The sequence below is a fragment of the Micromys minutus genome, assembly GCF_963924665.1.
Source record: "Micromys minutus genome assembly, chromosome: 1".
Classification (NCBI taxonomy): Eukaryota; Metazoa; Chordata; class Mammalia; order Rodentia; family Muridae; genus Micromys; species Micromys minutus.
The window spans coordinates 75,159,202-75,186,792 of record NC_137969.1 but is presented as its reverse complement, the minus strand read 5'-3'; the positions used below and the strand labels follow the sequence as shown (position 1 = coordinate 75,186,792).

General features: G+C 41.7%; 2 protein-coding genes across 2 annotated transcripts; both read left to right on the top strand.

Moving 5' to 3' along the window:
• Nucleotides 1-1,014: 1,014 nt before the first annotated feature.
• LOC308426105 (peptidylprolyl isomerase domain and WD repeat-containing protein 1-like) lies at nucleotides 1,015-3,015 on the top strand (the record flags this gene model as incomplete). Its single annotated transcript, XM_080923852.1, is given in 3 exon segments — nucleotides 1,015-1,125; nucleotides 1,128-2,603; nucleotides 2,605-3,015. Coding segments are annotated over 3 exon segments (1,947 nt in total). The 3' UTR covers nucleotides 2,965-3,015.
• An 8,510-nt stretch (nucleotides 3,016-11,525) lies between these two features.
• TADA1 (transcriptional adaptor 1) lies at nucleotides 11,526-27,400 on the top strand. Its single transcript, XM_080930165.1, has 8 exons — nucleotides 11,526-11,633; nucleotides 14,332-14,423; nucleotides 14,597-14,662; nucleotides 19,304-19,401; nucleotides 21,144-21,353; nucleotides 23,967-24,118; nucleotides 25,663-25,822; nucleotides 26,414-27,400. The coding sequence occupies exons 1-8, from the start codon at nucleotides 11,560-11,562 to the stop codon at nucleotides 26,564-26,566; spliced, it is 1,005 nt and encodes a 334-aa protein (XP_080786291.1). The 5' UTR covers nucleotides 11,526-11,559; the 3' UTR covers nucleotides 26,567-27,400.
• The last annotated feature ends 191 nt before the right edge of the window (nucleotides 27,401-27,591 follow it).

Sequence of the window (27,591 nt, the reverse complement as noted above, 5' to 3'; positions counted from 1 at the left end):
GTCTCATGTACAATGAAGTCTTAAATGGATTAAATATATAGGACCAGGATGCCACATAGGAAGGTTAAGTCCACCTGTGGCAGATATAGCCATAAACTTATGGGGAAGAGAGCTATTACAACACAGATTAGCATACCTCCAACTTAAGGTAGGAGATGTTTCTTATTAAAACAAAAAAGATGTTATCAGGGTCAGTTGCAGACAGTCCAGGGTGTTCATAGACAGAATATAGCAGAGACCAACTCTTCAACCTTGCTAGAAGGAGCTACTGCTGATAAAACACCGACAGTCTTACCACTAAGGTGGTTGACTGACCAACTGTTTGAACAATGGTCTATGATGAAGGAAAAAGTAGAGGCACTAGAACAGCTAGTCCAAGAGGGTCAACATATAGAAGAGTCCACCAGCCCTTGGAACATTTTTATATTTGTCATTAAAAAGAAATCTGGCAAATGGAGGATGTTGACAGATCTGAGAGCAATCAATAAAATCATTCAGTCAATGGCTTCCTTGCAGCCCAGAATCCCATTGCCTTCCTTGTTACCTAAGGAATGGCTATCAGAATGATTGATCTACAGGGTTGCCTTTTCACACCCCCTTTACAAGAACAAGGTAGAGAGAGATTTGCCCTCACAGGGCCCACATTTAGCCACCCAGTGCCAACCAAAAGGTACCAATGGAAAGTCCTGCCTCAAGGAATGTTGAATAGCCTGCCTTATGCCAATATTTTATATAATGACCATTGGAAATAATTTGCAAACAATTTCTTCAATCCATAATCTACCATTGTATGGAGGATATTTTGCTGGTTGATTCAAATACCTTAGAAAAAATGTTTAATGAAACACAATATTGCCTTACTGGGGATTACCAATTGCTACTGAAAAAATACAGAGAGGATATTCTGTTAATTATATCCTTAATGTTTTTTTTTTAATTACTGGTGATATTAATTGGCTTCGATCTACAATTAGTTGAACCACTTAAAAACTGAGTAATTCGATTTCAGACAATATGGTGGCAGAGAGTGGTAGCGATTTGCAGCTGAGAAGAAGAAGGCGCCGGGACCCAGAGGGATCAGAAAGAACGGAATTTAGCGAGCGAGAACCCGCACTTGTAGTGGCGGGGGGGGGGGGTGCGAAGAAAATGATGATGAGAATGAAGAGCGCTGGGTTGGGCCTCTACCGGTGGAAGCAACCCTGGCCAAGAAGAGGAAAGTTCTAGAGTTTGAAAGAGTCTATCTTGATAATCTCCCCAGTGCATCCATGTATGAGCGCAGTTACATGCACAGAGACGTTATCACACATGTGGTATGTACCAAAACAGATTTTATTATCACTGCCAGTCATGATGGGCATGTTAAATTTTGGAAAAAAATAGAAGAAGGAATTGAGTTTGTTAAACATTTTTGTAGTCACCTTGGGATTATTGAGAGTATTGCGGTTAGCTGTGAAGGAGCATTGTTCTGTTCTGTTGGGGATGATAAAGCAATGAAGGTATTTGATGTAGTGAACTTTGACATGATCAATATGCTGAATCTTGGCTATTTTCCTGGACAATGTGAGTGGATATATTGCCCAGGAGATGCCATATCTTCAGTTGCTGCTTCTGAGAAGAGTACAGGAAAAATTTTCATTTATGATGGTCGAGGAGATAACCAGCCACTTCATATTTTTGACAAACTCCATGTATTCCCTCTTACTCAAATCAGACTAAACCCAGTTTACAAAGCAGTGGTGTCTTCTGACAAATCCGGAATGATTGAGTACTGGACTGGACCGCCGCATGAATATAAATTCCCTAAAAATGTCAACTGGGAGTATAAAACGGACACAGATTTATATGAGTTTGCCAAGTGTAAGGCATATCCAACCAGCATATGCTTTTCACCGGACAGGAAGAAAATAGCAACCATTGGATTAGACAGAAAAGTTAGAATTTTCAGGTTTTTAACTGGAAAACTCATGAGGGTCTTTGATGAATCATTAAGTATGTTTACTGAACTGCAGCAGATGAGACAACAATTACCAGACATGGAATTTGGCCGACGAATGGCTGTGGAACGTGAGCTGGAGAAAGTGGATGCTGTAAGATTAACTAATATCGTCTTTGATGAGACTGGACACTTCGTGCTGTATGGAACAATGCTGGGCATCAAAGTTATAAATGTAGAAACAAATCGGTGTGTGCGGATCTTAGGCAAGCAAGAGAACATTCGAGTGATGCAACTGGCTCTGTTTCAGGGAACAGCCAGAACGCACCGAGCTGCAGCTACCATAGAGATGAAAGCGTCTGAAAACCCTGTTCTCCAGAACACTCAAGCTGACCCAACAATAGTCTGCACATCTTTCAAAAAGAACCGATTTTATATGTTTACCAAACGAGAACCAGAAGATACAAAAAGTGCAGATTCTGACAGAGATGTTTTTAATGAGAAACCTTCTAAAGAAGAAGTCATGGCAGCTACTCAAGCTGAAGGACCGAAACGAGTTTCAGATAGTGCCATTGTACACACAAGCATGGGAGACATTCACATCAAACTTTTTCCTGTTGAGTGTCCCAAGACTGTGGAAAATTTCTGTGTTCACAGCAGAAATGGTTATATACAATGGGCATACATTCCACCGCATAATTAAGGGCTTCATGATTCAGACAGGAGATCCAACAGGCACTGGTATGGGGGGAGAAAGCATATGGGGTGGAGAGTTTGAGGATGAATTCCACTCAACATTACGACATGACAGACTGTACACACTTAGCATGGCCAATGCTGGATCAAATACAAACGGATCCCAGTTTTTCATAACGGTAGTACCAATGCCTTGGCTTGATAATAAGCACACCGTGTTTGGCCGAGTGACGAAAGGGATGGAGGTTGTGCAGAGGATCTCCAATGTTAAAGTCAATCCCAAAACCGATAAGCCTTATGAGGATGTCAGCATCATAAATATCACTGTCAAGTAAACTGGGTTTTGTTACATTCAGAAGTAAAGGGGATTTATAATAACACAAGACTGTTTCACATTTACAAGTTTAAAACTTGCTGAATATGTAAATCATGTTTTAAAAGATACAACACTGTATTTTTGTATTTTTACTTAAAACCATTTTTTTGAAAAAAAAAAACTGAGTAATTCATTTCAAAATTCTATTACCTGAAGGTAATAAGACTTAAATAGTCCAAAAAAGATTTTTAGCTGAAGCTGAAAAAAAACTGGCTCTAATAGAAAAGAAATTACAAAATGTCCATGTCAATAATATTAACTCAAAGCTGGCCTATATTTTAGTTATTTTTGCCATTTTCCCAAAGGAATTCTTATGCTGAGGGAAGATTATGGTTTATGGGATATACTTTTTTTTTAAGGACACAAAGAGAGTTAAAAATTTAAAGTCCTATATAGAAAAGGTTTCTGAACGGATTCTAAAAGGAAAAAGGAGACTCTGTCAATCAGCTGGAATAGATCCAGCTGAGATCATGGCACCTTTTACTAATGCAGAGACTGCCTCATTATGGGCACTAGATGAAAACTGGCCAAGAGCTTATAGTAATTTTGGGGGAGTAATTAACAATAAGTACCAACAAAGCAAGTGATTTCAGTTTATAAAATGAACTAATTCAATTCTCATATAATAAAAGGGACACCATTTTCTGGAGCCCCTACATTTTATACTGATGCAAATAAGTTGGGAAAGGCAGGATATAAGTCAGAAACTATAAGTAAGGTGGTTGAGAGTCTGTATAATTCAGTTCAAAAAATCAAAGTTATATGCAATTTTATGCTGTTGTTAGATTTTTAAGACTCTCAATATAATAAATGACTCTCAATATGCACAGTTGTTTTGCACATATAAAATGTTAAACCTATTCAGATGATTCTGAATTGACTTCATTGTTTATTCAGCTAAGCAAGTGATCAGAAATAGAAGGCATCCATTATATAACACATATCAGATCCCAGACAGGTCTACCAGATCTTCTAGCACAAGGCAAAGATGAAATTGGTCAGCTATTGATAGGAAGTGTGCTAGAGGCTACAGAATTTCATTTAAAAAATCCATGTTAACAGGTTTAAAAAAAAAAAGAATTTTCCATCACTTGGAAACCAAGGCGATTGTAAAGGCATGACCTGCTTGTTCCACATATAACCAAACTCTGTTACCTACAGGGAGTAACCCTAAGGCACCCAAGGAAATAAAATTTGGCAAATAGATGTGTCTCCTTTTACAGAGTTTGGTAAAGTGAAATATGTGCACTATACTATAGACATGTATTCAGGATTTCAGTGGAAAACTGCTTTAACTTCTGAAGAGGCTGATTCTGTAATTACACACTTATTAGAAGTTAATCGCCATCATGGGGATGCCTGTACAAATTAAGACTGGCAGTTTTCTAGTATATGTCTCTAACAAAATGAGAGGATTGTTTTTACATATTATGGTACAAAACGTATCACAGATACACCACACATGCCCACAGGACAAGCACTGTAGCGAGATTCAGTAGTGCTTTCAGAGGGATGCTTAACAAGCAAAAAGGGGTAACCAAGACTCCCCGAAATAGAGTCTGTGGTACTTTGTTAACTTTACGGTTTTTGGATGCTCGCAGACAAAAAGTAGAGCTGCTGAGAGACATTGGTTATAGAAAAACCTGCTGAACTAAACCAGCCTGTTTATTTTAAAGATGTCCTAATCTCAGAATGGAAAACAGGAATTTTGTTAATGCTGGGGGAGGGGTGATATCTGTATTTCCACAGGGGAGGAAAAAGCTACGTGTTCCTTCCAAATTGACAAAAATTAGACCTGACAGGGGAAAACCTTCTGAGGATCCTGACTACAGACAAGAAGGAAATCGAAAGGTCCGAGATAGTCAATGTTGTCCCTTAAAAGGAACAAATAGGAAACCGACAGGGACGTATAGATGTCTCCAGCCTTAACTTCAGCTATACATGGCCAACAAATCTTTGCCACCCCTTTATATGGCATAGATGGAGATTTACTGCAATGTCGCTTACAATCCAGACTAGCTTAAGAAAGACAATGTCTTTCATGTGTTCAAATAAGGAGCAGAAAATTATCTTTAACTGATCTGTGAGCACTGCACATTCTGTACAAATGTCTTTATATGACTATATATTGCTTGTAAAAGTTTGTATATTGCAGAATGGAAGGCCAAGTATGCAGCCCTAACAAGACTCACCCTTGGTGATGCTGAGATGCTGAGACTTGCTGTTCCAGCTTCCTGCCTGACCCTACTTCAGATTACAGGAATGCTGTTTCCTCTAAAGACTTGCTTTGTATGTATAATATGTATGAGGGACACCTTCAAAACTACTAGCTCACTTGGTCCAGAATCATAGACTGATCCAGTGAGGACTTTAGTTAAGTCTTGAACTTTCTCAGCACAGAGACTGGCCAACAAATGCTCCCGCTAGCTTTTTAAAGACTAACCATTTCCCTAATTTTCTTGAGTTCTACAAAAGGATTTCGATGTCCAACATCAGCAGGAAGCAGTTATAAGAAGACCATTGTCCCTGTCCCTTAAGTTGGCATGGGTGGTTTTACTTTTTAAATTATATGTATGTTTTCATTTTTAGGGGATGGTTACAGATAATTATGGTCTTGGACAGGGAGGAAACAAAATGGGAAGCTTAGACTCAGGAAGTTCTATCTTTCCATTTCTCTATCCTTTTTTCTTAGATGAATGAAAGGGGTTGAGAAGAAAAGGGGGGTATAGAATTATCGTATAGAAATAATAGAATAAAGGGTATATTATTGAATCTATTCTTAGACTTAGAGCTATTGCTATTCTCAAATAAGGTTATTCTTGGTTACATGAATACGGATTATTGTATATTGATACAGGTTTAAGGTTTTTATTGGAATGAATCTTTGTATATTGATACAAGATTTTAGGTTAATTTTGTTACAGCATAATGTGTGCATGTTTGCACTATTCTATATAAAGTTTATGCCTATCCAGGTCACTTGAAAATGCAAGGTTTTATCCCAGTCCTTTTAATAGATGGTACTGCAAACTGTCAGCCTGTCAAACTCATGGTCATGTTAGATACTAGTCTGGATTGTCACATAAATATACTTCCTGAGTTAAACAAGTAATAAATCGCTGGAAACAGGCAACATGTGCTTGTTTGTGTATGCTATGAATAGATGGATGTTCTTCAAGAACCTCAGAGACTCACAGAATACAGTGTTGAGACACAGAGACATGTCAGCTCCTGGCAGTATCCCATTCGACGTGAAAGAGAATGATGCTCCAGTGTTTTAGAGAATGTCAGGGACTGTCCAGGTGGGTCGGGGTCTCTGTCATTTCTGTAATTTTTGAAAGCTATATCCCTGCACTTCCTGCAGACTCAGATAATATTTTTCTTTGTCAAATCTCTGATTGAGACTACATAGTCTCAATGGGAGACTATATATTCTTATTATAAGCTTAAATTGTTTAGGACTTTTTAAAAATTGAACAACTTTATTTTAAAAAACAAAGATAAATGTACAGATTTTGAGCATTTTTGCATAAAAGAATATGAATACATTTTTGTCAGTGATTGATTTTTTTTAAAGGTTTGATAGTGTGCATTAAAATCTCACTAGATACAATGAGCATAAAGTACATGTAAAACAAGATGTCACCTGGAAATAGTCAAAGTTTTCTTGGTGGGTAAAAATTAAGTATAATGGTTTTTCATTTTCTTTCTTTCTTCTTTTTTTTTTTGGCCTTTGTTTTTCTTGAACTTCATATAGTCTGTGAGTTGTTTCTGGCGTGTTCAGAGCTTTCTGGGGTTAGTATCCAATTATCAGTGACTGCATATTATGTCTGTACTTTTGTGACTGGGTTACCTCACTCAGAATGATATTCTCTAGATGCATCCATTTTCTTAAGAATTTCATAAAATTGAGGGAGACAGCTGAGATCCAGGGACACAGGCCTGGTGAGACTGTGCTGCGAGTAGCTGGGGCGCAGAGAGGTCTGGGCCGAGCACCCGGAAAGCACCCCACCCCCAGATTGGTTCAGGGAAACAGGAACTCTGCTGTAGGGACTTGGATTCCAACCAGAGGGCCCGTGCGTGCAGAACAAACACTCAGGCCATTAGACACCGGGAACAGCGGAGATCCAGGGACACAGGCCAGGTACACGGGAGAGACAGGAACCAATCACTGACAACAAGACTTGTTTCTGTAATCACAGAAAACAAGATGGGCACTTGGCATTTTGACTATAATGTGTTGGGAGGAATTTCTTTTCTGGTCCACTCTATTTGGAGTTCTGTAGGCTTCTTTTATGCTCATGGTCATCTCATTATTAAGGGTAGGGAAGTTTTCTTTTACGATTTTGTTGAAAATATTTACTGTGCCTCTTAGTTGATATTCTTTGCCCTCTTCTATTCCTATTATCCTTAGGTTTGGTCTTCTCATTGTGTCCTGGATCTCCTGAACATTTTGGGTTAGGAGCTTTTTGGCTTTTGCATCCTCTCTGACTGTTTTGTCTATGTTTTCCATGTTGTCTTCGGTCCCTGAGATTCTTGCTTCCATCTCTTGTAGTCTGTTGGAGATGCTTGCATCTATGACTCCTGATTTCTTTTTTAGGTTTTCTACCTCCAGGGTTGTCTCTTTTAGTGTTTTCTTTATTGTTTCCATTTCCATTTTAAATTCCTTCTTCAATTCCTTCATCTCTTTGGTTCTGTTTTCTTCTAGTTCTTTGATTTCTTTGTTTTTCTTGTTTCCTCTTTAAAAGCTTCTATTTCTTTATGCTTTTCTTCCCGTTCTTGTTTAAGGATCTCTATCATCATCTTGAGGTAGGATTTCAGGTCTGAGTCTTCCTTTTTCTGGAGTGTTTGGCATTCCGCTGTTTGCTGTGATGGGAGAGCTGGGCTCTGGTGTTGCCATGTTGTCTTGATTTCCCTGGGGCACGTTTTTTCGCTTTCCTCTTGCCATCTTGTTGTCTGTGTTTATACGTGGTCTTGTTGTCAGTGATTGGTTCTTGCCTCTCCCTTGTACCTCACCTGTGTCCCTGGATCTCCATGTGTTCCTGGTGGCAGATGGCCTGAGCATCTATTCTGCACGCACAGGCCTCTGGCTGATAACCAACAGCCTAATGCAGGGTTCCTAGTTCCCTGAACCAAGCAGGGGGCGGGGGGAGAGGCACTTTCCACAAGCTCAGCAGAGATCTCTCTGCTCCCCGGCTACTCGGAAGGCCTTTTTACCAGGCCTGTGTTCCTGGATCTCCCAGAAACTTTTAAAGTAGGCTTTTTAAAGTTTTAAACTGTCTAGAAAGTTGTCAATTTCCTCTAGATTTTTCAATTTTGTTGAGTATGGGCTTTTGTAGTAGGATCTGATGATTTGAATTTCCTCAGTTTCTGTTGTTATGTTTCCCTTTCCTTTCTGATTTTGTTAATTTGGATACTCTCTCTGTGCTCTCTAGTTAGTCTGGCTAAGGGTTTATCAATCTTGTTGATTTTCTCAAAGAACCAGCTCCTGGTTTTGTTGATTCTTTGTATAGTTCTTTTTGTTTTTACTTGGTTAATTTTTGCTCAGAATTTATTTCCTACTGTCTACTCCTCTTGAGTGTATCTGCTTCTTTTAGTTCTAGAAGTTTCAGCGGTGCTGTCAAGCTGCTAGAGTATGCTCTCTGCAGTTTATTTCTCGAGACACTCAGAGTTTCCCTCTTAGTACTGTTTTCATTGTGTCCCATAAGTTTGGGTATGTTGTGCTTTCATTTTTGTTAAATTCTAAAAAACCCTCAATTTCTTTATTTCTACCTTGACCATGTTATCATTGAGTAGAGCATTGTTTAGCTTCCATGTGTATGTGGGCTTTTTGTCGTTATTAAAGATATAAGCCTTAGTCCATGGTGATCTTATAGGATGCATGAGAGTATTCAATCTTCTTAAATCTGTTGAGGCCTGTTTTGTGACTGACTATATGGTCAGTTTTGGAGAACGTACCATGAGGTGCTGAGAAGTAGGTATATTCTTTTGTTTTAAGATGAAATGTTCTGTAGAGGTCTGTTAAATCCATTTGGTTCATAACCTCTACTAGTTTCACTGTGTCTCTGATCAGTTTCTGCTTCCATGATCTGTCTATTGATGAGAGTGGGATTTTGAAGTCTCACACTATTATTTTGTGTGGTGAAATATATCTTTGAGCTTTTTTTTTTTTTTAAATGAGTGTGGGTGCTCTTGTATTTGGAGCATACATGTTCAGGATTGAGAGTTTATCTTGATAAATTTTTTTCTATGATGACAACAAAGTGTCCTTCCTTATCTTTTTTGATAACTTTTGGTTGAAAATTTATTTCATTTGAAATTAGAATGGCTACTACAGCTTGTTTCTTCGGATTATTTGCTTGGAAAAATTTTTCCGGCCTTTTACTTTGTGGTAGTGTCTGTTTTTGTCTTTGAGATGAGTTTCCTGTATGCAGCATAATGCTGGATCCTGTTTATGTATCCAGTCTGATAGTCTATGACTTTTTATTGGGGAATTGAGTCTATTGATGTTAAGAGATATTAAGGAATAGTGATTGTTATTTTGTTATTTTTGTAATTAGTTGTAGAATAATGTTTTTGTGGTTTTTTTCTTTTGGTTTTGTTGTAACAAGATTATTTTCCTGCTTTTTCCTAGGGTGTGGTTTTCTTCCTTGTGTTGGAGCTTTTCATCTATTATCTTTTCTAGGGCTGGGTTTGTGGACAGATATTGTGTAAATTTGGTTTTGTTCTGGAATATTTTTATTTCTTCATCTATGTTAACTGAGAGTTTTGCTGGATATAGTAACCTGGGCTGGCATTTGTGTTCTCTTAGGGTCTGTCCAGGATCTTCTAGCTTTCGTAGCCTCTGTTGAGAAGTCGGGTGTGATTCTGATAGGCTTGGGTTTATATGTTATTTGTACTTTTCCCCTTACTGCTTTTAGTATTCTTTATTTGTTTTGAACAACTGGTGTTTTGACTATTATGTGTTGGGAGGAGTTTCTTTTCTGGTCCAATCTATTGGAGCAGGGATTGAAGAAAAGTTCATTCAGAGACTGCCTCACCTTGGAATCCACCCCCTATGCAGCTACCAAACCCAAACACTATTGCTGATTCCAGGAAGTGCTTACTGGCAGGAACCAAATATGGATGCCTCCTCAGAGGCTCTGCCAGAGCCTTACTGATACAGTTGAGGATGCCTGCAGCTAACCATAGGGCTGATCCCAATGAAAGAGCTGGAGAAAGGACTGAAGGAGCTGAAAGGGTTTGCAACTTAATGGGAAGAACAACACTATCAACCAGTCAAGCCCTCCACAACTCCCATGGACTAAAACACCAACCATTGAGCACACCTGGAGAGACCCATGGCTCCAGTTGCATATTTAGCAGAGGATGGCATTGTCTGGCATCAACGGGAGAAGAGGTCTTTGGTCCAGTGAAGGCGCGTTTTCACAGTGTGGGAGAATGCCAAGGCACTGAGGTGGAGAGGGTGATTGGGAGAGGGAGCACCTTCATGGAAGCAAGTGGAGGGGGGATGAGAGCAGGGGGAAAGGGGATAACATTTGAAATGTAAATACAGAGAATAACCAGTAAAATAATAAAAAATGACTCAGAGATGGGAAAACAAAGATATGGAATTGTAAAATACAATCCACCTTATGGTATAAGCAGTAAAATTTGACTTGTTTACCTTGTACGTTCTAGCACTATATGGAAATATGATGTGGATATATAAAGTTTTAAAACAAATAGAAATTGCAAAAAGTTTTAAACTGAATATATAAATGTATAAGTATATGTGTGTGTGTGTGTGTGTGTGTGTGTGTGTGTGTGCATATTTGCGTGTGAATTTGAGCGTGCACAGGGAGGTCAGAGTACAAGCTTACTTGTGGGTCCTCCCACTTAACCTTGGTTTGAAACGGTGTTCTTTGCGTTTTTTTCCTCTGTGGGCCAGGCTAATTAGCCGCTGGGACACCTGTTTGGGTGTCCTGCTTGGGAATTGTTTTATTTGGTCAGTCAATGGTGAATGTTCAGAATTTGAGTAACACAAATCCTGCCTTCACTCGGCAAAAAAAAAAAGGACAAGAGGATAAATTGATATTGCTTGTACTCCAAGATCTACTCACTCTTCCTCTTCCAAGAGCCGATCTGCCAGTCAGGATGGAGCCTGGCGGGGCGGGACGGGGCGGGGCGGGGCGGGGCCGAGTGGGCGGGGCGGTTAAGGCCCGGCTCCGAACGCCGCCGCGGGCTGCCTTGCCGGCGTAGCTTGGGCCGGCGTAGCTTGGGCCGGCGCCCGGTAGGTAAAGCGGATCACGTGACCCGAGAGGCGGGAGTTGGTGAGCAGGGTTTGGCTGGGTGCTTTCGGGACCGGGAGACGGGCGGGGCCGAGAACCAAACTCACGCAACGTCTCCGGAGCGGCTGTGGGCGGGGCCGCCGAGTGGAGTCGAGCCGAGGCGAGCGGAGTCGAGTGGAGTCGAGCCTTCGGAGGCCGGGGCGAGGCCTTCCGCCGAGTTGATCTTTCGGTTGCTGGTGGCCGTGGGCCGCGCGGGCTACGGTCGGGCTGAGACGCGCGCTGCAATGGCGACCTTTGTGAGCGAGCTGGAGGCTGCCAAGAAGAACTTGAGCGAGGCGCTGGGGGACAACGTGAAACAGTAAGAGCCGCGGGGACCAGCCTCCGGGCCTGTCCGTGGGTGTATCCCAAGCCCAGGGCTGCCACAGTCCTGAGACTCTCTCCCCTCTCTGAGGCCCCAGGCGTCTCGCGGTCTCCACGGCTCCCGTGAGGCTCCGCCAGGACTCGAGGCGCTGGAGGATTTCCTCCTGGGCGCCCCAATACCGGTGATGCCCGCGTGGGGCGGGAGCAGCGTCCTAGACGCCCGGGAACCGGCGGAGCGGGAGTGCGCCGGGGCAGGGGGCCCGGAGGGCTCCCCGGAGGAGGAAGCCTGTGGCGTTCAGGGGCCAGCTGGGCTGCGTTAAGCGCTTTGAAAGAGCGCTCGAAAGGCACACAAGATCCCGAGTGAAGTCGCTCGGTCACCCACCCAACAACCACAGCATCCAGGGGGGCGGCAGCCAAACCGCCTGTAGGACGCCTTTTCCAGCGTCTGTACGGGCCATCCAATCCTCAAAACTGAGATCGGCACAGTTATTATTGCTCCCATTTGATAGACAGGACTCCGACACCCAGGGAGATTACTTATTCCTCCAGAGCCACTGGCCCAGGATGGGACTAAGGCTGTTTCCGTCCTGGGATGCGTACCGGGCTTACTTGTAAAATTCCCCCGTTTACCCGCCCGACTGTCAGCAGTGACTGGAGCAGCGTGACAGCTCTTTAGGCAGTAGTCTACCATAGCCCGAGGTGCCTCGATCTTTTGGGGAAACTTCAGTCTGGCAAACCCACAGTTCCTGGTATGGATGCAGAAAAGATTGTCAAGAACAGCCAGTGAAGCAGAGCTAGGTGGGGTGTGTTAATAGAAAGGCTGTCAAAAAAGTGTAGATGCATGCTTCTCACGGGAGCCCTGCTTTAAAGAATAAGGATTATTATTATTATTTGTAGATATTAAGCACAAGTTAAGCACGGAGTTAAAAGATGCCAAGGATATGACATACCCAGATGTGGGTGTGGACTTGTCACAAGTTATGTATTTTGGTGGCTGTCTTGTTACACCTAAGAATTTTATACAAGTTTCTTTTTCTTTTCTTTCTCTTTTTGCCGATGAGGTGGACAGGCCTATAAAATCTGATAAAGTAAATCCAGGAGCCATTGAAGTTGCACAAGGGGTTTCTGTCCAGATGACCAGACAACTGTAGTTTTACAGCCTGGAGTGGGGAGGGGGGGCTTAGGTGGACCATGTTAGTTGTGTTGGAATTTTCGGTTTTAGCTGATGAGAGACTGCAGGCTGAGTAGGGCAAGGGTTCTTTTGCCCTGTGTGTTTGTAATGTTTTCAGTCCATCCTCAAGACCTCAAGCTCCATGGGCACCAAGTAGTATCACAGAAGGACCATCTGAGATGCAAGGGGGAAGATAAATCTAAGCATTATTTCCATGGGTAAAAATGGCAGCCTTTGGCTTTGTCAGAACGGCTGAATGCTTTTGTAATATTGTGTGGTAAGACTTACACTTAAAACCTATCAGACTTGTCTCTTTTTCCATGCACAGTGCTCACAGGGCTTTGGAAGTGAATGGTTTCACATGGTGCTAAATCTGCAAGACTGTAACTCTGGCTAGATACTGAGTCTTTCAGACTCACATAGCAAATTCAGGGCTCACAGAAATCTTTGCATTTCTTCTTCCATTTGTGAAGGCCAAAGGTCACTGATGTTCAGATACGGGCACTGGCTGGTTCTGAATTTTATGGATGTGTCATGTGATATCCACAAGTTTTTTTTGTGTTAGGAATACAGTTAGTGATGAGATTGTTCTACATTTCTGTTTCTGGTCTTTGTTCATTTTAAAAACTTCCATCTTGGTTAAGCTTGCTTGTCTCTGGCCATTTTCTCCTAAGCAGTTTGCTTTGCATTGTACATCATGACCATTTCATTGTGGTCCTTGGAGGTGGGGAAAGCAGGCGCACACAGAGTGCACGATGTGAATTGTTTACCATTCATCCAGCTGTTCAAATGTTAAAACCACAGGCTTTTAGTTACTCATTTCCAGGAATATTTTCTTCTTGGTTGAGGTGTTTAGAAACTCAGTTTTTCTGCAGACTACTGTACAATTTGAGCTCATCTGAATGGAACCATGGCACACAGAATAAGTATTAGAAACCACTTTTCTCCCTATAAAACATTCACATTTATAAGGGAGGCTCCCACGTTCTTTTAAGAAGGCGACCAAGAGAAGGAAAAACACAGTTGTGCCTTTACTGAATCTGCCCTGAGTCCATCTTTTAGGGAGAAAGGATGTTTCTTGTTGGTTTTTCCTCTTTGATGTATTCATTTGCTAGGCCTTCCTTGACAAAGCACCACAGGTTTGTTGCTTAGACTGCAGAAATTAATATTTTCACAGCTCTGGGGGTTGTAAATTCAAGGGCCAGTATGTTGGAGGGATGGGTTTCTTCTGAGGCTCTCCTGGGACCTCTGCAGGAGTCTGAAGTATCTGTCCCTTTCTGTGCTGCTGACTAGACAGATTGGCTAATGGTCTCATCTTAACCCAGGTATATCTTTACATAGGCCTGGCCCAGAGCCATGTGCCAAGAGACTGGGTCTAACATAGGGGAATTTAAGAAGGTTTTGCACCTCAGTCACGGACAGTGGGGTTTATAAAATTGTCTTCCCTGGAAGTTGGAGCAGTTAGAGTGAGCCCTGGGGGGAGAGGCAAAAATTTGTGGTTTTTATGTTATTTCTCCTTCTGCAGATACTGGGCCAACTTGAAGTTGTGGTTTAAGCAGAAGATCAGCAAAGAGGAGTTTGACCTTGAAGCTCATAGACTCCTTACACAGGACAACGGTAGGTCTTCTGCAAGTTTCCCTAGATTTGCAATTAGTACTTTTGTTTTTGTTTTGATTGTAAGAAAATCTTAACAGTATTATGGTTCCAAAGTTAACTGGGAAGATGGTGGGGAGAGAGGGACATCTAAATATTTTCAAGCTCCTCTGACTTGTGACAACTTTTCTTTTCAGTCCATTCTCACAATGATTTCCTTCTGGCCATCCTCACACGTTGTCAGATTTTGGTTTCTACACCAGGTAAGGGAGTGGGGATGTTTCCAGTTTTGGGGAGGGGGGAGGGGTGGATATTTAACTTTCTTTATCAAACACTGCTCAGGTTTACAAAGGAAATGTTCCACCAGTACGACCACAAAACATTTAGGTGATAATTGTACACACACATGCAAACATGCACTTGCATGGGTGCAAACACACATTCTCTCTCTGTCTCTGTCTCTGTCTCTGTCTCTCTCTCTCTCTCTCTCTCTCTCTCTCATACTCAGTACTCTTACTCCCCACACAGCACACAGGGCGGGAGTCAAGATTCAGAAAACGAAGGCTTTGAAGTTGGTACTAGGTGAGATTGTTCAGGAGATACAGCTGAGCATTAGATGCTGGGAAGTCACCTTGTAGAAGCCCGAGCTTCCCCGTGTTCTCATCAGAACAGCACCCAGTAGGAAGCTCAGTGTCTGTCTGATAGATTGTTGGGAGGAAGTAAGTGCTTTGAAGATGTACTTCCTGATTAAGCTGTCTCTGACCTTGTCAAAACTGTGGGTCTCAGGCGCTTCCTGCCTCTGTAGATTAAGTTAAGCCTGGGGTGATTCTGGATATCTTAAAAGGCATTTGGGAAAGGGATGATTTTTAGTATTTTTATTTACACATCTATGGATATGTCTATGTGTGGGTGAGGACAGTTACAGGTATCACCTCCCCTGGGGCTGAAATTCTGGAGAGTGTGGTGCTAGTAACTGAACCCAGGTCCTCTGCAGGAGTCTGCTCTCCAGCCCTGTTTTATACCTTGTAATGATTACCACTAACTTCTCTTATTTGATGAAGAATTCAGATAAGATCTTAAGGTCTGGTCCTCTGAGTGTGATAGACAGTTCTTCTGAAAGCTTGGCCCTGGAGAGAAAGTGGCTCCCTTACTGTTTGCCATGCTGTCACCAGCACTTCTGCAGTGGGTCAGGGTTCTGTTTTTTTTTAACGTAAATACAAGTGGACCCTCGCTAGATTTGCTTTATGTTTAAAGTTGGGTCATAATGCTAATCTGTGTTTGAGCCAAAGAGCCAGTAGCCTGTGAGGACTATTGAATGCGGCACACCTACCAGGCTAACACAGGCTAACACTGCAGGGTTAACACAGGCTGCAAGATTCAATTTCCTCCCTGATTTAATTAATACTTGATGCTTCTTAACCTCTATTTACACTTGTGAACAGGAACAGTGACATTTACCATGGAAGCCAGGTAAAAGATTATGTGAAGGACATTCCAAGTGGAAAACCATGTTAGGGAGAATGTACTTGGGGATCTATAAATATAAAACTCAGTCTTCTGAATATATATTATTGGTTATTTTAAAATAAGTAAAAATCTCCAATTTGGAATGAAACATTATTTTTTCATTGAACGCTACTTCTTCGTAATGAAAGTAATATTTGCTAGTAAGAAAGGAATGGTTTTTGTTAAAACAGTAAAATGGCCTTCTTTGTATGTAACAATCATAGATGAACAGACTTTCTTTTTCTTTTCTTTTATACTTTTTAATTTTTATTTTCTTTTTTATTTCTTTTGTGTTGTGTGTATGTATGTGGGTGCACATGCCACACATAGCATGTGTGTGGAGGTCAGAGGGTGCCTGCAGGACTCAGTTCTCCCCGTCCACCCTGTGAGTGGAATTCCAGGGACTGAACTCAGGTCATTAGGCTGGGTGGATGCTATTTTTTTCTGAGCCTCCCATCCAAAATTGTTTTCCTATTTTTCAAAGGAAGGCCACAAATACAGTTTAAATAATATTATCTATTGAGTACAGCATGTTAGATAATTTTTGATACAACTCTTCAGGGTAATGTCAGCATCTTTAGAGTGAAAACAAACATCAGAACAAGACAGAATGGCCCTGCCTTCTTTAGAGGAAGCCTTGGCTCCAACCGGTCCTCAGTGCCATGGGCACCTCTTCCTTCTGGCATCCTCTGTCCACACAGCTTGCTCCTGAGCTCTCTGTCCACACAGCTTGCTCCTGAGCACAGTATGCTCCTCTCTTCATGGGCCTGCACTGTCAGCTTTTCTGCCAGCACCTAGGATCCAGCTTTAACCGAAGAGCTGTAGAGTTTAACTGAAGAACCCAGGTTAATGTTTTCCATAAAACTTTACTAACACTTCCCACCACAACCCCCAAACAAAGAAACAAACAAATCCGGAGTTCGTTAAAATGGTGACCAGTGGGGCTGGGACAATGGCTCAGTGAAGAACACTTGCTGCTCTTGCAGAGGACCACATTCGATTCCTAGAACCTACATGACAGCTCACAAAGCATCTGTAAATTTAGCTCCAGAGGATTTCACACCTCTCCTGGGCTCTGAGGCCTCTTGACATAATTTGTGATGCACATGGGAACATTCAGGCGAACACTCAAAATAAAATAAATAAATCTTAAAAAATGGTTAATAAAATGTTAATACAATTACGAGTATTGTTTTCTTTTAAAATTATTTTGGTGGGGAATGGGGCAGGGAAATGGCTCAGCAGTTAAAAACATGCTTTTGGAGAGGGCCCAGATTTGGTTCCCAGCATTCACGTTAGGAGGCTCTCCGCTCCCGAGACTCCAGTCCTAGGAAATCCAAAGCCCCTAACCTCCTCCTGTATGTACAGTCAGTCATGTGCATGCACACCCCAACCACATTCCACATATATAGTAAAAAACTTTAAAAAATTATTTTGGAGGAGTACTTCTTTGAAATTACTATTTTGGAAGTATTTCTTTCCCAAGGACAATTTTTTTTAAAAAAATTAAACACCATATTCATAGTTCTGAAAATCCCCCAAATCAGCACAAAACATTTTTTGGAAAAGGCTGCTCCTCCTAGTACACTGCAACCCCGTCAGTCAGTATGGTGTCTGTGGCTAAGGACAGTGGGGCGTTGTCTCTCGTCCTGGCTTAAGCCTGTCTTTGGATGTGTGAGCTGCACTGTCTGTCTGCCTTATTACCCCGTGTCCTTTGAGAGTTCTCTAGCATTTCCAGGCTTTTCTTGTAGATTTGTGAACTCAGCACTTTTATAGCACTTTCTTTTTGTTTGATGGATGCCCGTGTTCTCACACTTTCCTGAAGAGACCAGATGGATATATGTCGTCCTGTCTAGAACTTCTGTGCATGTTGATGTGCTGTTGTTGAGTGTGGAGTGCTGCCCTTGGGTTAAGTCCTGGGGTCTTAGATTTCAGGGTGTGGTGGGAGGTTCTTCAGCACCACAGTAGCCACATTCAGAAGCAAGATTAGATTAATGAATCTCGACACTCCTGATCGTTTAGATTTTTCTCTTTTGAATGTATGGTCTTGCTGCATGGGGCTCTCGAGTTTCTTTTTGGGTAGGTGGGGTAGTGTGCCTAAATCTGGTCTTGAAGCTTGAGAGAGTAAGCTTTCTGGGGCATGTGACCCACCTCACCCCCAAATCTTGAGTGTGTTTCATTGCAAGTATTCCATATTATCAAGCACGATGAAGCCTGTTTGGTGCTCTCCTTTTCATTTCAGGAATGCAGCGAAATCCTGTGGAGAGTTTGGTTTACAGGGAGCTTGACAGCCCACTGTTCAGTAGCAGTATATGCTGGAAGCTTTGTCCCAGGAAACCAGCGTCCCTACTGCCTACCCTAGCAGGCGCCAGTGATGCTGAGTGTTTTGAGAAGAGTCATCCTCCTTCCTCCCACCCAGCTCATCTGTTGCATGTTCCCTGTTGTACGCCATCCGTGCTTGGGAGTGAGCAGAGATGCTTTGTGGGCATGGGAGCTGTGTTTTCACAGAAGCCTGCACATGGCTTGCTACTTTGCCATTGCTGTCTTAATGTTCTTAATTCTTAAACAAGGAGTGCTATATTTTAAAAATGATATTCTCATTGTTTTAGGATTTCATAATGCATATAATGTATTTGATTAATTCTGCCTTCACCACATTTGTATTTCATACTAGACCTAGCCCATGGGAGTTTTGAACATTCACTTTGTATTAATATTGATTTTTTTTTTTTTAATTTGGCTTACCAAGTCCTCACTTCTTGTCTGTTAAGCCTCCTTTGCCTGTCATTGCTGGGCCATGGATCAACTTTGTAAGTCATTACTTTGCTAGTCCATCTTGGAACCTGTTGAGACTTCATTTCTTTATTTCTTGTAGGTGTATGATATTTGCTTTCCTTTATTTTTAGCCAGGTTTTGAAAAAGAGATAAATACATGTGTTTAATTAACCAACTTGGGCGATGTCCCACCCCCAGTTAGTTAAAACTAGAGCAGGGAAGATGGAAGTGTGAAGATCTGAGTGTGATCCTTTAGTAGTCACGTCAGAGTCAGGCCTAACAGCATCTGCCTATAATGATCTGTCAGTAATCTCTTTGCTAGGAAGGTGAGGAGCTTGTTGGCTACCTGGGTTCAGTGAGAGACCCTGCCATAAGAAATACATCTGACCATCACACACACACGCACACACACACACACACACACACACACACACAGTGAAGCGTTTCCTTCTTTAACAACAGAGGCATGGCTCTCGTCAGCACACCGAATGGAGAGGACTCAGATCTGAGCCTCTTTACTCTCATTACCTCAATGCTTGTATCCCCAGATGAAAACCGAGCCGCTGTCATTCTCACTCTGGTAACTGTTGTTCTCACCATGGCTTTGTTTTTCTGTCTCGTAGAGGGTGCTGGATCTTTGCCTTGGACGGGGGGCTCTGCAGCCAAGCCTGGAAAACCCAAGGGCAAGAAAAAGCTCTCTTCTGTTCGTCAAAAATTTGATGTAGGTCTATACTTTATGATCATTGTAAATAGTAAAATTTCAATGCATACTATCAAACCTTTTAAAAAATCAAGTACTGACAAAAATATACTCATATAGTTTTATGCTAACATGCTTTTAATAATCTGTACATGTATCTCCGATTTTTAAAAAAAAATAAAGTTGTAAGGAAAAAAAATTGATGTAGGTCATTCTCCAACAGCTCCCAGGAACTGTAGGGTTAAGAGCTAGTGTGATAAAATAGCTGTGAATTTCTTTGGTTGGGAAGGGGTGTTGAGAAAGTTTTTCTTTGCATAGTCCTGGTTGTCCTAGAACTTGCTTTATAGACTAGGCTGATCTTGAACTTAAGAGATCCACTGGCCTCTGCCTCCCAAGTGCTGAGACTAAAGGCACCACTTTATATGGCTAAGTAGCTGATTTTTTTTTTTTTTGAAAGATTTATTTATTGTATACAGTGTTCTGTCTGCATGTATGCCTGCACACCAGAAGAGGGTACCAGATCTCATTATAGATGGTTGTGAGCCATCATGTGGGAATTGAACTCAGGACCTCCCGAAGAGCAGCCAGTACCCTTAACCACTGAGCCATCTCTCTAGCCCAGTAGCTGCGATTTTAAATATTACCAGTATAAATGTATTCTTGTCAGCGATTACATATATGTCATAAGCGGTTCAGAATTTCCAGTTATTGGAAGCTGGGCTTATGCTACCTCCTCGGTTGTCTCAGATAAGTGCATCATTGGGAGCCTCTGGTAGGCTTCTGTTGATGTTCAGCCATGCTCTGAGCCTTTAGTGGTCAGCGCAGACTATGAAGTGTTTGACTTCATCCCTGCAAACTTCTTGGAAGGAATGGTTTTAGGAAGAAAAGAAGTTTTCCCAAGTTTTTCATCTAGGCTGTGCTCTGTATTTCCTGTCAGTAATATACACTCAGTGATGCTCGGCCTCACCATCTCTAGTCACACCTGCTTTAAAATGTGTTGGGTAATCTTTGTACTTAGGAAATGGAAAGATGCCAGTATTGTTTTATAATATATACATGGATCATTGTCTCCACTGCAAAGTTGAAGACACAGGAACAAATCTCCCAGTGGTGGCGGAGTATAGGAATTTCATAGGAATGTTGAAATTTTACAAACGAAGGTTGAATCTTTTAGATCATGCTTTAGGCTTGTGTTAGGAATTTAAGCAGACAGTCAAAATATTCTGTCACACTAGCTTGGGATATTTGTCAGCTATTATTTGATTCATTAGGTCTTCTAAATCCTAATTGAAGTGTGTTATTTTTAGCCTAAGGCCATACACTTTGTGGCCACCAGGGTGTAAAACATGAGCCTTGTATATACTAAGTGGCTCAGCTGAGCACGGAGGTACACACCTGCAATCCCAACTGTGGGGAGGCTGAGGCGGAATTATGGATGTGAGATCTTTCTAGGTTGTGTGCATGGCAAGACTATTTCAAAAACAAAAACAAAATGCTGTATACACAGCCATTGCTCCCTGTAACACATCATCATGTAATGGGTGTGAATTTATGATCATTTGTTCATGATTTACTTTTTGTAATTTTGGTTATGAGCCTAGCTGAGCCATGTCTCCAGCCCGTGATTTACTTTTCACTTTTAATACTCGTGTGGCATAGTTTTGGCTGTCTTAATGTGTAGGTCCCCAAGTATGGTAGATGGGTTCCTTCTGTTTGTGTTGTGTTGCTATTGAAGTGAATAATTCTGACGTTTGCTTACTCAGCATAGATTCCAGCCTCAGAACCCCCTCTCTGGAGCTCAGCAGTTTGTGGCAAAGGATCCCCAGGATGATGATGATTTGAAACTTTGTTCACACACCATGATGCTTCCCACACGAGGTCAGCTTGAAGGGAGAATGATCGTGACTGCCTATGAGCACGGGCTGGACAATGTCACCGAGGAGGCTGTGTCTGCTGTGGTCTACGCCGTGGAGGTTGGTTGGCTGTTGGCAGAAGTAACTATGGATATTGTGATGAGCTTGTGTGAAGCCGATCCTGACAGGAACTGCATGCCACTCTTTGTCATCCTTGAAGGAGAGACTGAAAACCAAAGATCCACCTTTGATTGACAGGTTTTTCATACAGGTTCCCTATGGTACCCATGCTCTGCTTATCTCTTGTTATAACTTGTCAATGCAGAAAGAATTTTAAAGAAAAGAGATCAGAGGCTGTAGTGGCTCAGGTCACTTGCATGTAAGGTAGTGCTGCATTTAAAGAGTGTCCATGTGAGTATTTCAGCAGTGGGGCTGTTCAGCTGTCTCAGTCATCTGCCCACTGAGTTTTGTGACAGAAGTACATTGTGCCAGTGTCAGACAGCACCCAAGTAGCCATAATTTTCTGGTGCACATTTTCCTCATAGACATTTCTAAGATAGTAGATGCCTTAACTGAGTTCTGTGTGAAACCCATATTAAATTGCACAGGGTGCGTGCGTGATATTGGTATAAGTAAAGTGCCTGGTCTGATCCTGGCTCTTGTGCTAGCCTCCTGGTCCCTAACCTGCTCTAATTTACTCAGCTCTTCTACAGGTGAAGAGGGTTTGAATGGACATGTTGGGTATTCTGTATCTGTTTGAAGAGCTTTTGAGAACAGAAGCCCTTGCAGTGAACTTGGTAACCAGCGAATACTAGGTCTTATGTCAAATTTCAAAGTCATTTGTCTTTAAAAAATATCCTTTTCCAAAACTCATTTTTGAGAAGCTTCAGCTGAGGAAAACGAAACAAAATGCCTATGGAATGTTGGACATCTGCCCTGTGTGATCTCTAATCTCAGCCCTGCACACTGAAGTAAAATCCACTTCAGAGCCAAGCTCCTCATGGAGAACAGCCTCCTTTTTTTGGTGTGTGTGTGATGATCTTCTGGAGGCTGCAGAGGTGCTCACAAAGCCGAACTTCACTTACCTTCAGTTTGTCCATGTTCTCTCTTCCCAGGTGGCTAAGTCTCTGCAGATGCATCTCCTCACTAACACTCAGCAATTTGTACTTTTTAAATGTGCATTAGTATTTTGCCTGTATGTATGTCTGTGAGGGTGTCCAGTACCCTAGAGTTGGAGTCAGAGACTGTTGTGAGCTATTAATGCAGGTGCCAGGAATTGAACTTGGGTCCTTTGGAAGAGCAGTCAGCACTCTTAACTGAGCCATCTCTCCAGCCCCACATATAATGCATTTGGTTGGTTGATTGGTTTTGTTTCGTTGAGACAAGGTTTCTCTATGTAGCCATGGCTGTCCTGAAACTCACTCTGTAAACTAGGATGGCCTCGAACTCAGAGATATGTTTGCACTGTCTCTCAAGTGCTAGGATTAAAAGTGTGCACCACTACCTTTTATTTACTAACTCAACCTTGGCCAGTATTTCCTGAATGTCTTAGGAAAAGACATAACCAGGTAAGCCATGCTTCAGTAGAAACCTGAGGCCAGTTGTGAGGACAGCACATCCTGTGATGTGGACACTTAGAGAAGTGAGAAAAGACACAGGCCAGTGAGACTACAGAGGGGCATTTTCTTTCTAAACAAAGAAATGCAACTTTACACTTATTGTTTAATATGCTGGAGCTAGGTAGGCATTTGTGCATGCAATCCATTTATTTGGCTTAACAAACATGGCACCCAAAACTCACCACTCTCTGGTGTGACATTTTTTTCAGAACTTGAATGTTTCATCATGAATTAAAATGATTACTTTAGGGCATGATAGCTCTTTAATTCCAGCCCCTAGGGACAGAGGCAGGTTTCTCTGTCAGTTCAAGGCCAACCTGTCTACAAAGCAAGCCTTAGGCCAGCTGGAGCTAAATATCTCAAAAACACTTAAACAAACAAAAAAACCAGCATCTCTTTGCATAGCCCTGACTGTTCTGTAACTCAACTATGTAGTACAGTCTGATCTTGAACTCAGATCAACCTGCCTCTGCCTCACAAGTGCTGGGATCACAGGAATGTACTAGCATGCCTGGCTACTTTTTGAAAATATTAACTTTTTGTTTTGTTTTTATGCCTAGCTACCTAAAAGCAAATTTTAAAATCGATACTTTAATTAATCAATAATTAGCAGAGATGCTTCTATAATGAGGCCACTGATAACTGGTTTTCCTTTTGATCTTTCTAAGTGTATTCCACCTGATCATGGTTTTATTAATTAGGAACAAAACCACCCAATACTAGACTTTTTTTTTTTTTTTTTTTTTTCTCATTTGGCATATTGTTTCTGTGTTGCAGAATTCCTCATTGACACATGGTCATGCTAGCTAGCCGTCATGACATGTAGCATGCCTTGGTACAGCTACAGCTGTTCTGCAAGCCTCTTTTTTTTTTTAAATCATTTTTTATTGGATATTCTCTGTATTTACATTTCAAATGTTATTCTCTCAGCCTCCTCTTGGAGATCAGAGTGAAGACAGCTCACCCTTCACCCATACGCTGCATCTGTGGGCGTGGGGTCTGTTCAGGAGCATCTCTGTCATTCTGCATCCTGTCTAATGGGGTGCATGTTGACAGTGGAATTTCTAAACTTTGCTTGTGAGGGGCTCTTGCTATTTTTCTTTTGTCTTTACAGAATCACCTCAAAGATATTCTGACTTCAGTTGTGTCGAGAAGGAAAGCTTACAGGGTTCGTGATGGTCATTTTAAATACGCCTTTGGTAGTAACGTGACCCCACAGCCATACCTGAAGAACAGTGTGGTGGCTTACAACAACTTGGTTGAAGGGTGAGTGGTGGCTTCCATCCTTTGCTGCTTGGTCGCTGACCTTATGTGATAGTCCACTGTTTAAAAAATCTCTTATTGTGTTTCTGCAAGTTCAACTTCAACACAGTTGTTTCTTAAGCTACATGCTTTATTTTTTCATTTATTTATTTATTTTAATCAGGTAATTGTTTGATTTGATTGCTTCTCACTTTCTGGTGTGGGATTGGGTAGCTCCTCAGGTTCTCAGTGTTTCCTGATGGTGGCCTCTGCCTGTTGAGGAGGTGGTTGGTCTGTTTTCAGCTGGAAGTATGGTCTAAGGCTGGGTCTTCTGACAGTTGGGAGCAGGAGAAGAATGGTAGATGTTTGTTCTTGGCCTTGTGTGACCCTTTTAGCCTGGGCTCATGTCTTCCGACTGTTTTGGACATCCTGTTGTACAAATGTGATCTAGATCCTCTGTCTGCTCTGGGCTCCCAGGCCATCTTCAGTTCTAAGTCACTCTTCTGGGAGTTAGCTCAGTCTGCTTCCCCACAAAATGTAGTGTTAATTTTAACCTAAGAAAAGACACAGCAGCACAGTTTCCTTGTGGTCACTGCAGTGCCTGTTCTTTCTCTGAAGGCTGGATTTTGTCTGTCTGGTTGTCTGTTTAGTGGAGGGCAGGAGGAAGGAGGTGACTGTCCAAGAAAAGTCCAATATTTAAGACCAGGAGGACAGGCAGGAGCTGCAGTGGGGAGATTACAGAGAGGGCAGGTGTGGGGGAGCTGACAGTGGCCATTCCAAGGGCCTGGAGACACTGTGATGAGTGTCATCTTAAACTGGGGTTCCAGTTCAGGTTTCCACCTGTGATACGTTGTTATCCAAACTGCATTCAGACATACTTGTTTGGCATTGTTTCATATTTAAGTCATTCTCTAGGGAAAGATGAAAAGCAAAACAACAAACCCCAGTGTTCCTGTAGTCAGAGCTGTTGAGTTGTCTCTGCTATGGCTTTGCCTTGGAGCCCTCCACCCTCTCCATTTTCAAAGCTGTTTCTCTAGCAGGGCTTCTTTCATCTGGCGCTTTAAATCCAGTTGCTGCCGTCTTTGCTCCACTTCCTGCATCTTCCTGGCAACCGTGTGCTTACCCATCTTACTTCCCAGCTTGTCACTTACTTTGCCTGCTTTGGGAATTTGGTTTTTGGGAAGTTGGCAGGAACTGGGTAACTTTTTTGTTTTACTCCTGTTTTGCCTGCTACTTTTCTTGATGTGTATTTTCTCAGCCTATTGTCACTAATATTTGCTTTTTCCATTTGTTTCCAATTTCATATTTCTAAAGTTACACTGGGTTTTGTTTGTTTTCTTTCCAAAATGGAAAGCCTTAAGGGGTGGGAGAGAGTTGGGTTCAGTACCCTGAGCTGGTCAGAAGTTTTTATCTCTGCAGTGGTGGCTTCTACTTCATTTACAGATACTGAGAGTGAGATGTTCTAGCGCAGCCTCTCTATTCAGATGGATGTTCACTTACCTCCATTACCTCAGTCCCCGCACCGTTATACGGTGCTGAGAATATTTCTTTGAAACATTGTTTTCCAGCCCTCCAGCCTTTTCTCCGTGTGCCAGTCAGAACCCAGCTTCTCACCCACACCCTGATGATGCTGAGCAGCAGGCTGCATTCCTGTTGGCATGCTCTGGGGACACTCTACCTGCATCTTTGCCTCCAGTGAACATGTATGACCTGTTTGAAGCTTTGCAGGTATTTTTGGCTCGTTAAGGTTTACCTATATTTACAGATACATTAATGACTTGGAATCTACAAAGATACTAGCTTTTCTCATTTTTGACTTGCTTTTATGGTCAACTGTAATAGCCTAATTTTAAGATCTCAAACCCTGTAGCGCTTAATTTACCTCTCATTCTCTACCTCATTAAACCAAACAAAATCCACCCTTAGTAATCCCAAAGTTTCTTATCTTTAGATTTTTTTTTAAATTTTAAAACTTAAGTAGTTATTGTGTGTTGCAGTGGGTCCAGTGTGCCATGGCTTGCATGTGGTCAGAGAACAACTTTGAGGACTCATTCTTTCTTTCCTCCCACCTTTACTTCACCTGAGTTCCAGGGATTGGACTCATGTACTAAGGCTTGCATGACAATTATCTTAACTGCTGAGTGGCCCACAGAACCACTTAGTCTTCTTATTATCTGACTTGGGATTCACTAGGTTCTGATTTAAAATTCATAGGGTATCTAAGTCATGAAGATTTAAAAAAAAAATATAGGTTTATTTTGAATGCTTGAAAAATAAGTCTACTGAAGCATAACAAAACATATAATTTTAAAATCACAGGTACACAGGGAAGTCATCCCTACACATACTGTGTATGCCCTTAACATTGAAAGGATCATCATGAAACTCTGGCACCCCAATCATGAAGAGTTACAACAAGACAAAGTCCACCGCCAGCGCTTGGCAGCGAAAGAAGGACTTTTGCTCTGCTAAATTAGAATTTGAAGATTTGGGACCATCACTAAATTAATTGGTTGCTGAAAATTGAATGCTTTTGAGTCCACATTTCAAAACTGAAGTGTATCGTGTATGTATAACCTTTCCTATGGAAATGTGACATTTGAGTGCATTTTGTGTTGCTACTGTGAAGCCATTAATATGTCTGACTGATGACCTGTGTGTCTGTGTCCCCGGGTATAGGAGCGGTCATTGTTCTGTGTCTGAATAGGACACCTGAGGTATATCTGGTCTGTCACTAAGATAGGTGACATCGTGGAATAAAGATGCTGTTGTAGTTCAATCCCATGATTAGCAGGACTACTGTGTGTTCAGTGATGTATGTTTGGTATCTGGCAGCGTAAAATCTGCTTTTTCTGAAGAACTGTACTCTGCATATTGGTGGAATAGCCTAGTGTTCATCAGAATCTTTTAGTGACTAGTTAGCAGCTGGAGAAGTTCCCAAGCAACCCGTCTTTGCTCCAAAGAGCAGGATTTAGATACATGGTTCTTTCTTTGCATTTAATACTTGAGTCCAATTCTTAGAATGTAGTTATCCTTACAGAGTTTTCTGTAATTCAGTTGTTTTAGCATTAGTATGTCCAAAGGCTGACTGATAAGCTTGTTAATCCTATAGAATATTTTCATGAAATCTTGCAAACTAATTTTCCTATTTCTACAAAATGTCTGTTTTACCCTTTCAAGTGGTACTATGAATTTACATTTGACAGTGTTACTGGTAACCAACTTGTTTTAAAGCTATGTTGTTTTTCACTCATGTAGTATTGATGAGTAAGTTAGATGCATAGGTGGGTTTTCTTAGGCCTAAGCAGCGGATACATGTGAATGTTTTTGTGTGTTCCTATATCTGGATCTGTGGATTTGGTTTTTTATTTTAAACATGACAAATAAACATTTTGGGAGAAACCCCTTTTCTGTTTATTTAAATAAGCAGTTAAGGAATATTCTCTTCCGCAGAAACAGAAGTCCAGTCATATGAGATCTTAGCTCAAACTTCAAAA